The following is an 11,416-nucleotide window of genomic DNA, read 5'->3' as shown; positions in this document are numbered from 1 at the left end:
CCCGGGCCCGCTCCACCACCGTAGCACGATATTGTCCGCTTTGGGCTCCCATCACACCCTCACGGTTTTGTTTTTGGAAACTCACACGAGAACTTCCCAGTGGGTCACCCATCATGGGATTGCTCTCGCCCGCTACTCACTTCGGAGTTCCTACAGAACCCGAAGCCAGTGAGCTCCCAAAAGGCCTCGTACTAGGTAAGGATGAGAATATACATTTAAGGAACACTCCCCTGGACGATGTGGGATGTCACAATCCACCCCCCTTAGGGGTCCGACGTCCTCGTCGGCACACACGCGACCAGGGTTAGGCTCTGATACCAAATTGTCACATCCCGGCCCGGGGTGGATCACTTCCCGGGTCCGCTCCACCACCGTAGCACGATATTGTCCGCTTTGGGCTCCCATCACACCCTCACGGTTTTGTTTCTAGAAACTCACACGAGAACTTCCCAGTGGGTCACCCATTATAGGATTACTCTCGCCCGCTACTTGCTTAACTTCGGAGTTCCTACGGAACCCGAAGCTAGTGAGCTCCCAAAAGGCCTCGTACTAGGTAAGGATGGGAATATACATTTAAGGATCACTCCCTTGGGCGATGTGGGATGTCACACCCACACTAGCCAAAATACTGTTATCTGGATGCAGTGAAATTTTTTGTTTTGATGTGAATTAGTTTTCAAACAACATGTAAATGATATGAGTTCTACTATACTTTCATGAGTTAAATTGAATAAACAATTGAGCAGGTGTAGGCAAAATCATTAGTCACAGTATTGAGAGTATTAATTTAGGAAAAGAAGGGACCTTTCATGTACTTAAAAGTATTGAGGAATGTTAGGTAAACTAATCTTTTAAGCCACATTTGCAAACTATATGATGTGTCACCAATAGTAAATAAACACGTTAATCAACAATTAAGTAATAATCCAATCATCATCAACCACGTCATATGATTTACAAAATATGGTTTAAATTGATGGTATCCCTAGCATTACCCGTAATGAGTAATTGGGCTTTCTCATGTTGGCAATTTGTTTTATGGTGCAACCTCAACTTTCTTCATGGTATCAGAGCATGTTGTCAAATGTGTGAAGTCTAATAGTCACATGTGATCCGCATCACCCAAACTATGTTGTCTATATGGTAGGCTTAAAAATTTGTCACACCTGAGCGGGCATGTTGAGAGTATTAACCTGACATCAGAGAAATAATGGACCTTATATGTGCATATAAGTAATTGAGCTACTCATTTGATTATCAATTGGTTTTATGATGGAGCCTTAACTTTTTTCATGAAGGATCATCATCATTTAAGCCAAATCTAATATATCTTATTTACAAATAAAGAAAAACACCATTAAACCACGATTCAAGGCTAGTTTGGTATTGATGTGTTTTGAAAAAAAATAAAAATAAAAATAAAAAACTGTTTTTGCTGTACTGTGAGAATAAACAGCTGTAAACTAAAGTTGTTAAGTGTTTGGTAAACCTTTTTTTTTTTTTTTTTTTTTTGTAAAAATTTTTTTAATAAAAAAAAACTGTGTCTGAGTGTTTGGTAAATTTTTATATAAATTGCTTTGAATATGTTAAATGACTAAAAAAATATAGTATTTAATGTGATATAATAATTATCAAAGACATGTGAGGGTATATTTGCTATTTGAAAATTTCATTAAATGACATTGATTACTATGCTTTAAAGAAAAAAAAAAAAAAAAAAAAGCAATTTTTTTAAGCATGATAGACCTTGCTTTTGGCTTTCTATGTTTTTCTACTGTCATTAATAGAAGTTTTTTTTTTTTTTTTAACACTATTTTTTTTTTGGTTTTATCAAACATATTTAATGTTTCAAATTTTTTAATAAGCTACTTTTTTTTTTTTTTTGTTTAAAGCACCACAATTCCGAACCAACCCTCAATCATAACATTTTTTTTTAATTCCTTATTATTAAAGATGAGAAAAAAGTTTGAAATTGTTACAATAATTTAGAAGCGACGAGTTTTTCAAATGCAGAACACATGGATAAAACCTAACATCCTATTCACTAAGATACTGAACCATGCGCAATTTAGTTTTTTTTTTTTTTTGGAACAAATGATATTATCTATACTAACGGAGATGAGAGGTTTAGCCTTACAATAAGATAACAATAATGTGATTCAAATTCGTTTTTGGTAAGAATTGAACATAAGACCTCTCACAATGGGCTAGCAATTCAATTACAACTTTGACATATAAAAAATTATATAACAGTTTCCTTGGAACCACAAGAATTCCTTAATTAAATAGGATTCCAACTCCCCATTTGTTATTTTGAGAGGCATCCCACATGCTTGCATCATGTTCTAAGTTGTTAGCTGTTTTTTTATGTTATTTTGATTATCTTAATTGTTTGGTGATCTGTATATGCAATATAATAATCTTTGTTCTCCGTTTGTGATTCTCATCATATACCAACCAATATTCTTAATCCAAAAATAATTAATTATACCAATGAATTGTACTTATATATTATTTACCAATATATAAAAAAGACAAAATAAAAAAGTTTTTTAAACCCAAATTCTAAGCATTATTTGAAATTTGGTTAAATCCCAATCCAATTTTGCCAAGGAAAAGGAAGTCCCACTCAATTTTGGTTAAGAAAACAAAAAAGAGTTTACTAGAGTGAATAGGACTTACCAAACGCACCAAAATATAACCCCCTCCCCTATGATTTTCCCGGGATAATTATCTCCTCTGCTTTCTTACCTGGTTTTCCCGGGAAAATTACCAGAACCCATCAAGCCCTTCTCTCTCCTCCCATCGTCTCTCTCCTTTCCCATCCCAATTCCTTCTCTCTCCCACAGACAGAGAGACAACAAACACACACCCACACACACACTGATCTTCTATGGAGGATACCACTCCGACAACCCCATCGACTCCGACTCTGCTCCGCACTCCTCAGGCACTACATTCCCTAACCCCATCTCGGCACATCGACCGCCTGATCAACTACAACCACCACCAATCGCCGTCCAGGACCATCTACTCCGATAGGTTCATCCCCAGTAGAACCGGTTCCAACTTCCCCCTCTTCGACATCTCCAATACTCCATCCGAGGGCCGCGATGACTCGTCAAGCGCCTACGGCACTCTCCTACGCGCTGCCCTCTTTGGACCTGACTCCGCCGGCGTGGTCCCTCCGGCGACGCCTGAGAAAAGGAGCGCGATTCAGATGAACCCGCCCAGCCCCAACATCTTCCGGTTCAAGACCGAGACTCGCCGGTCAATGCACTCGCTTTCCCCTTTTGGGTTCGATGATGTGGTCACCGGAGTTCACCATAGCCCCGTCAAGGCTCCTCGGAAGGTTCCCCGGTCGCCTTATAAGGTGACTTTCATCACTTTCAAGTCTTTTGCCGATTTGGGTTTGGTTTGAATTTGGATATTGTGAATTGGGTTTTTATTTATTTATTTTATTTACGGAAATTTTGTTTCTTGTTCAGGTTTTGGATGCACCTGCTTTGCAGGACGATTTCTATCTGAATCTTGTCGATTGGTCTTCGCACAATGTGCTTGCTGTTGGGTTGGGAAATTGTGTTTATTTATGGAATGCTTGTAGTAGCAAGGTGAGCTCTAACTTAGCTTCTCTTTCTAATTTTAACATTTTTTTTCGACAAATTTCTAATGTTAACATTGTTGTTGTAATTTGAGGCAAACGTGGATGTTTTTCGATGTCACAAGTTGCTACCTTTTTATGATCGTAACTGTTTTTCGATCATGTGGTGTGCGTTTTTCCTGGTGTATGTATGAAATTGATCACTTTGAGTCTTTGCCGATGCGATATTTTTTGACTTTATGATTGGATGTCACTTGCAGGTAACTAAGTTATGTGACTTGGGGATTGATGATAGTGTCTGTTCTGTTGGCTGGGCTCAACGTGGAACTCATCTTGCAGTTGGAACTAGCAATGGGAAAGTCCAAGTAAGTGATACTTGGACCTATTCACATCTGATAGACATGGTTCATTCTTAGAGATTTGATATTGAGATGTTATTTTATATTTATAATATTGCAAAGTGCAATTACAAGTGTAGTTGCAACAACATTCACAATATAGGTGTATAAGCAACAAATTTGTGACTTTAGTATGGGGAATACTATCGTCAAACAACATAATGCTTGAAATACTTATATGAACTGCAGAATTTGTGGAAAAGTTTTGTTATTAGAATGTAGACTAATACAAATAACAAGGTCCTATCTAGCTGCATATCCCTGTCTGGTCTGTTGTGCAGACAGTCCCACCAACACGTCATCTATTTACTCATTCTAGAATCTCCAAGTTTTGTTCCGATGTCCAGATTCCAAACTTGGCTTTAAGTGTTCAGCTTTGTAGATGTATGTTACTGGTCTTTAGATAGGAGTAGGAATAGGTAAGTCTGAAACCTCCATGCCCTGCTCATTACATTGTGAATCTGTGACGATGTTTGTTTATATGAGTCTGAACACAATAGGATTCTGATTTTGGTGACTTCCTTTAATTTGATTTTTTGCACAACTGTTCAAACATGAATAAAATTTTGACTACTGGTCTGATTATATGTGACTTGCTTCTTCTGTGTTCGGCCTTTGTCAGAACCAGGTCAGTGTATATGATAATCAGGTTAGGATTGTATTTATTGTTACAATTGGATATTCAACAGTTGCATGGGAGCAGTTTATGCGTTGGTTTTTGTGCAGCATTATAACAGGAATTTCATATCTAGCACGACTTTTGTGTAATTGTTTCCATTTGAATTTTACTGTTAGACATGTGGCATGTTTATTGTATATATGCTGCTGCATAACTGGCTGATGCACTTGCTATCTACTGTATAGATATGGGATGCATCCCGGTGTAGGAGGGTAAGAACCATGGAGGGCCACCGACTACGCATTGGCGCCTTAGCCTGGAGTTCATCTATGCTGTCTTCTGGTAGCCGGGACAAGACTATTCTTCAACGTGATATTCGTGCTCAGGACGATTTTGTTAGCAAACTTTCCGGACACAAGTCAGAGGTCAGAATTTTTGAGTTCATGTTCACTTTGATTAAACTTCTGCGTACAATAAGAAACTGTTAACTTTAAAATTCTGTGTACTCATTCTAATTATTAGTTCTTCTAACTTGTACTTCGTGTAACATGCCATTTGTCTTTGTTGTGTTGTTATTATCCATGTATCTTGCAGATCATATTTTGTTTCATTTATATATTTTGCACCCTGAAGATATTTGATAATCCTTTAGGTTTGTGGACTGAAATGGTCATATGATAACCGTGAGCTGGCATCAGGCGGGAATGATAACAGGGTATGTTATGGCAATTTTTTTTTATCAGTCCGACTTATTTTGTGTGCAGTTTTAATTTGGTCATGCTACCAATTCATAACTGATGGTTTGCTCTCTCTCTATATACAGCTTTTTGTTTGGAATCAACATTCAACTCAACCGGTTCTCAAATACTGTGAGCATACTGCCGCTGTGAAAGCTATTGCATGGTCTCCCCATCATCATGGGCTTCTTGCATCTGGAGGAGGAACAGCAGACCGATGTATTCGTTTCTGGAATACTACCACCAACTCACACTTGAGCTGCATGGACACTGGAAGTCAGGTGAAAAACTTCTTTCTTATTTGTTTTAATCTGCTTACTCTCCTGTTGATTTTTTTTAAACATGCATACAATACGAAAGTTTTGCCGTGTGAGAAATATTTAGAGAACCCGAAGTGATTGCAGTGAATGTCATTATTTCAATAGTTCCAAACCTGGTTCTTGTTTCATCACATTGTTATTTTTCTAATGAGTAGATATTTCCAACAAATATAAATCTTCCTTTCTTTTTTATTTATTTATTAAATTTGACCTTTTCCATGTAATGATTGATGAAAGGAGGAAACAGGGGTTAACACATTCACAACTTGAATCCAATTACTTTCGCTCTGTACCTCATCTAGGTGCTAAATCAAAGGAAAATTATTTTACTGTGAAAATTACATGGATTTCTCATTCACGATGCTGGATGTTGATATACACTGTTCATAGGCATGAATTTTGTTGGCGACTGAAATCCCTCCCTTTCACCTGTCCCTTTTTCTGATTACTATGCGCAGCTATACTTATATCCATTAGATCTGTACATCTGCAGGTTTGCAATCTTGTGTGGTCTAAAAATGTCAATGAACTAGTCAGCACCCATGGATACTCCCAAAATCAAATAATAGTTTGGAGATATCCCACCATGTCAAAGGTAAATAAGTGTTGTCAATTGCCCAAAACCAATAAATTTCTTTTATCTTGGTTTCTAATTCTTCAACGCTATTCTGATGATGCAGCTGGCAACTCTTACTGGCCATTCATACAGAGTTCTTTATCTTGCCATCTCACCTGATGGACAGGTTCTGTACCCAATCTTCTGATTGTGCATGCCCTCTTTTTATGGTTATGCAAATTACTTTTCATTTGTTTATGAATATTCTGATCTGTCATTGATTATTGTTTCAGACAATTGTCACTGGAGCAGGAGATGAAACACTAAGATTTTGGAATGTGTTTCCTTCCCCCAAGTCCCAGGTAAAAAATATTTAATGCAAATGATTTGGTTAATAGCTCTTCCTTAATTGTTTAGTCATCAGAGTAGGTTATAACGGATACATAATTGATTATGCTTCCTTGAGAACTCATTTTCTGTCGATGTTCCGCCTGCATGCAAAGTCAGTAAGGTCATTAGAGAAAAACAGGGTAGTTTGGTAGTATTGATTATTTTCCTTCCCTGACATCGCTTAATAATTGGGTTCTATATCCTTAATCACGTTATCTTACATACTATAATGTGAATTGAAATTGGTTTAAGCAAAGACAATAAATTGCATCCAGTTGTTCCGTTTCATGTCCTCTACCTTTGATTCTATTTCGAGCTTGAGAGGAATGCAACTCACATCATATGAATGAAATTGTTATTGCAGAACAGGGAAAGTGAAATTGGAGCATCATCGCTTGGAAGAACCGTTATCCGGTGACCTCGTACATAACATCAATACTGACTTGGCAACCTTCACAGTTGCTCAGACTGCCAGAGGATGGGAACCGGGCAATGATGTGCCATTTGTTTTTGACATGATACCATAGATGTGCAGGAGATTATGCCGCGACCTCAGAAGACTAAGACGAGAGATGAAGTGATGGGTTCGGTAGGATTTCGATATTTTACTCTCTTTTCCCACTTAAGTAGTTTACTATGTATAATGTATAGAGGGGGGTTGTGATGAATATTCTCACCTTCTCGGAGCTCCCTCACTTTGTATATTTAAAGAGGAGGATACACTGGACTGGGAGATAAGTCGGGTCAGCAGGGTGCAAGTTTATTTCACATTCTTTGTAAATGGATCACAATTTTTTTCACATTTTAGTTGAAAATTAGGTGATTTATTTTTACAACTCTAGTTCGTGTCGTCGCATTCGCACGTGCCAAATTCTCTGACGTGTTCGATTGATATAGGTTCTCCCTTCAGTCACTGTGGAATCGGATACATAGAATTCGATGATTAGTTAGTGTTAATAATTCACAAAGGGAAGCTGTCTTAAGCTAATGGACCATTAATCATATGATTCAAGATGTTCTGTTCTTTTATTCTTTTCTGAATTGCGACAGAATCAGAACCTTGTGCCAACCGCTCCGATCTATCAAAGCTAGATTGAATCACCACCGTGTGATTTGTAACGAATGACAGCATGTTCAAGTGCAATTTCGTGAAAAGGTGAGATGCAGATTTCTTTTCTTTTAAAAAAAGGACTAGCTGGTGGCTTCACCATGATAACTTTTTTCTAGCTATCATCATGCGATTCATTAAGGTTAAGAATTGAACCCAAGACATATGTGGAATTTGGGTCTGAAATTCATTCCCAATCATTAAGCCATCCCATAGTCGTTAGGTGAGATGCAGATTTAAATGTTTAACGCAATTTTGTGATATTATATATTCACATAATTTAAACTATTATAAAACAGGTCGATTTCACGTGGGAGGCTTTTTTTATTCCAAAATTGGTTTTTGTCATATCAAATAAGTGCAGAAATGACAATTGGATGAATTGTTCCATTGGCCAAAAAGTGAATTTGGATGACCAAACAATTTGAGTAAATCTTTAAATGGCTACCATATGCACAAGCGTACAAATGCTACCAATACGTATTTGTCACAAAACCGATAGACGCAAGAGATCCATATTTGCAAACACTCTAGAAGATGTTGAAGAGCGAGGTCATATAAAGTCATCATAAAGGAGCAAGACCGCATAAAGTCATCACTAAAAGACGAACACATAACTCAATGCTCAAAGGCGAAAGACAACACCCAGCGATCGATCGTAGAAGCTTGACTAGAACACTCGCTCGGCAAGAGAGCAAAAAAGCTACACACCCTAAGAAGGCAACCATTTTTTGACTCATTTATGTGGAGGATTAGAGCATCTCTAAAGGAGATGTCAAATTCAAAACATCAAATTTTAATTTGATGGCTGACTTGACAATTTGACATATTGTTAATATTTTTCTTCCACCTGATATGCCAAAATTTATTGCTTTATTTATTTATTTACTTTTAAACAAAAATAATAAAAACTGGGTTGTTGTTGGTTTAAAAATAATAAAATAATACTTAAATATGCTAGCATTTAAGGTAATGCAAGTGAAATGCATTTGAAAATGGCAAAAATTATATTTGAAAGCAGCTTCAAATCTGACATCTCTTTGTCCATGTCAGCTTAAACATCTTTTTCATGTCAGCTTTGATATCTCAGTTAGAGTAAATAGTACGTCATTTGTTATTGTTACATGTCAATGTGACATTTTTAACATCTCTTTTGTCAATGACTCCAGCCAAGGTGGAGCCGACAAATGTGATTGCACAAGGCGGCGCAACTATACTGTCGACAAACCGTCAAAAGTAGGTATTGTAGCCCAACTCCCCAAAAGCTTTTCAATATCTTGCCTGATTAGTGTGTATTGTCAACTACACATACCGAACTGGTTCATTTTTTCCCCAACCAATTACATGAAATTAAAGGGGTGTTGTTGGTAGTTTACAATTCTATCATGTGCTTTGATTTCAAAACAAAGACAAGTATAAATAGATTAAGGGTCAAAACGAGGGTACATGAAATTACATATTTTTTTTGGAAATCTAAATTCAAATTTATTTTTTTTGGATTTAATCTTTTTGAATAAAATGTAGGATAGTTATTAACTTATAGAACACGTACAAACTGAAGATAGTGTGCTTTAAAGGTCTTGATAAAAATCTATGTTGAAAATTTCAACCCAATTAAAATAAAAAATAACCTAAATAATAATACAAATAGAGAATAGGAATAATATTTTTGCAGTAATATTAACAGATAGGTACACATCTATTTACATTAATTATATAAACAAAAGAAATAAATAAAATCTTCAGTTTGTTTCCTGGGTTTGCCCTGAAAGCTCTGGTGGGTCCCAACCCTAGTTTGATTTGCATGGGGAAGCTCTTGGGACCATGCAATCGAAGTCAGTGGTGTGAAGCAACAGTCGCACTCCTCTTGACACGTCTCTGGCAAGTCCCAGTTGCTTGGAGAAGTTGCCTCCTCCCCCTCCCCGCCGCTGTTGTTTTCCTGGTGGTGGGCACCGCCTGATGACCCACTAGAAGGTGCTGCTGCGTCGATGAGTGGGCCCCAGCACTCCACCTTGTTGAATTCGGGAATGCTCGAGTGGAAGTAGATCCATACCGAAGCGTCCTGCAGTTCTGGGTAGCTGTTGAACAAGTTGCAGTCCCCATGGACGAAGGCCTTCAAAACCTACCAAGGGAAAGGGAATATTACGTTTTAATAAAGATCATAGAGACAAATTAATCAACCATTAAGAGAAATTAATTCTCGATTAATTAATTCTTATAAATGTAGTGTGTAGCTACATTAGCGTGATCTCTTAATAATTATTTAATATACCGAAACAATCGTTACTTTCACGTGTTATTATTCTACTCAAACGATGTATATTATAACTAGAATATACACTACTCTGTACCTAGTGCACAAAAATTTGTTGTACGTGCAGTTTAAATGAGATGAACTAGAATTTCAGTGGTATAAAAATTATTAATAACTAATTAATTGCTGACTTACCACAGGTAATTCTTTGCAGAAGATGAAGTATCTGAGCCTTGCAAACAAATCTAAGAGGAAATGACCTCCACTTATGTGACAGTGAACATGGAGAGACATCTTGTTCTTAACTTTCTTCCACTGAGCAACAACTTCATCTCTTTGCAACTTGCTGTACCACCCTTGCAACTGCAACATCAAACTTCCCGATTTCCATTAATTCTTCATTAACGTAATTAATAAAAAAATTAATCTTAGTCAGAATTCTTAAAACCTGAGAGTTGTCGATTGTTTGTGAAATTGCCAGAGTGAGCTTTGAGGTGATGTCACTATGAGTGAGTGTGTAAGTTCTTGGAAGCTTCCCTGGGTGCTTCTTTTCATCCACTCCTAGAAACAGAACCTTCAGCTTCGATGCTTCAAATATTGCTGGCCCAAATAGCCTCGCAACCTAATCAATCAAAACCGACACCACACAAAAAAATTGAAAACCGAAAAGTAGACATCAGCGTAATCAAGTTGGCAGTCAGCCTTGCTCCTAAGTTAGAATCCCGCTTAAGCATGTGAGATTAGATTTGAATATCGCTCGTATGAATTTGTGAATAAAATGATTAAGAGTAAAGGAAACTTACAGGAACTATGGCCCTGTTTCTTTTCTTGGGAGTTCTTGTATAGTGAAACAAAGAGCTTCTATGATGAGAGAGAGGGAGTGAAGGCTTGAAATCCCAAGGAAGCACAGAAGCAGCAGTAAAAGCTCCCATCTCTCTCTCTCTCTCTCTCTCTCTCTCTCAGCTTGTAGGCACCCAATTATGTAAATCTATATGTATGAAGCTAAGTAAACAAAAAGAGTCCAAGAGTTTGAAAGAAAAGGAGAAGTGTGACTGAGAGTTTTGGTTTGCTTTTGCTTGTACTTCTGCTTTTGCTTTTGCTTTTGAGAATAGCTTGTGAGCTCAGCGTTTGAAACGTTGAAGAATTAGAGGGATTTTTCAATGTGATCGGCACACGAGGTGATATATTACGTGTCATTATACAAATGATGAGATATGTGTGTTAAAAAATTTATAACTTAAAAAATAAATTTCTCACCATTTATATAAAAACACATGATGTACCACTCGTATTTCCATCACAATAACAAATTTCTTGAAGAACTGAGCTTAGCGACGTGTCGGTTTGGCAATATTTGCATGAGATGATGGGATCACGGTTGCTTCAAGAAGCAAGAAAGCGAGTTCTTTAGGGCCATTTACAAATTGGATCAT

General features: G+C 37.2%; 2 protein-coding genes across 2 annotated transcripts; one reads left to right on the top strand and one right to left on the bottom strand.

The window, feature by feature from the left end:
* The first annotated feature begins 2,697 nt into the window (after positions 1–2,697).
* LOC125475278 (protein FIZZY-RELATED 1-like) lies at positions 2,698–7,457 on the top strand. Its single transcript, XM_048579959.1, has 10 exons — positions 2,698–3,373; positions 3,489–3,611; positions 3,862–3,966; positions 4,864–5,043; positions 5,271–5,333; positions 5,442–5,636; positions 6,169–6,270; positions 6,356–6,418; positions 6,525–6,593; positions 6,986–7,457. The coding sequence occupies exons 1-10, from the start codon at positions 2,894–2,896 to the stop codon at positions 7,037–7,039; spliced, it is 1,434 nt and encodes a 477-aa protein (XP_048435916.1). The 5' UTR covers positions 2,698–2,893; the 3' UTR covers positions 7,040–7,457.
* A 1,828-nt stretch (positions 7,458–9,285) lies between these two features.
* Positions 9,286–11,057, bottom strand: LOC125475277 (protein STAY-GREEN homolog, chloroplastic-like). Its single transcript, XM_048579958.1, has 4 exons — positions 10,787–11,057; positions 10,432–10,605; positions 10,179–10,346; positions 9,286–9,851 (listed from the first exon to the last, which is right to left on the bottom strand). Exons 1-4 carry the CDS (start codon positions 10,913–10,915, stop codon positions 9,438–9,440), a joined length of 885 nt encoding a protein of 294 aa, XP_048435915.1. The 5' UTR covers positions 10,916–11,057; the 3' UTR covers positions 9,286–9,437.
* Between the last annotated feature and the right edge of the window lie 359 nt (positions 11,058–11,416).

Source organism: the organism of the source record quoted next, unplaced genomic scaffold (assembly GCF_019419815.1).
Source record: "Pyrus x bretschneideri cultivar Hongxiangsu unplaced genomic scaffold, Pyrus_bretschneideri_v1 Contig14, whole genome shotgun sequence".
In the NCBI taxonomy this organism is placed as follows: Eukaryota; Viridiplantae; Streptophyta; class Magnoliopsida; order Rosales; family Rosaceae; genus Pyrus; species Pyrus x bretschneideri.
Note: the sequence above shows the minus strand (reverse complement) of the source record. Positions and strands in the feature narration are given on the sequence as shown.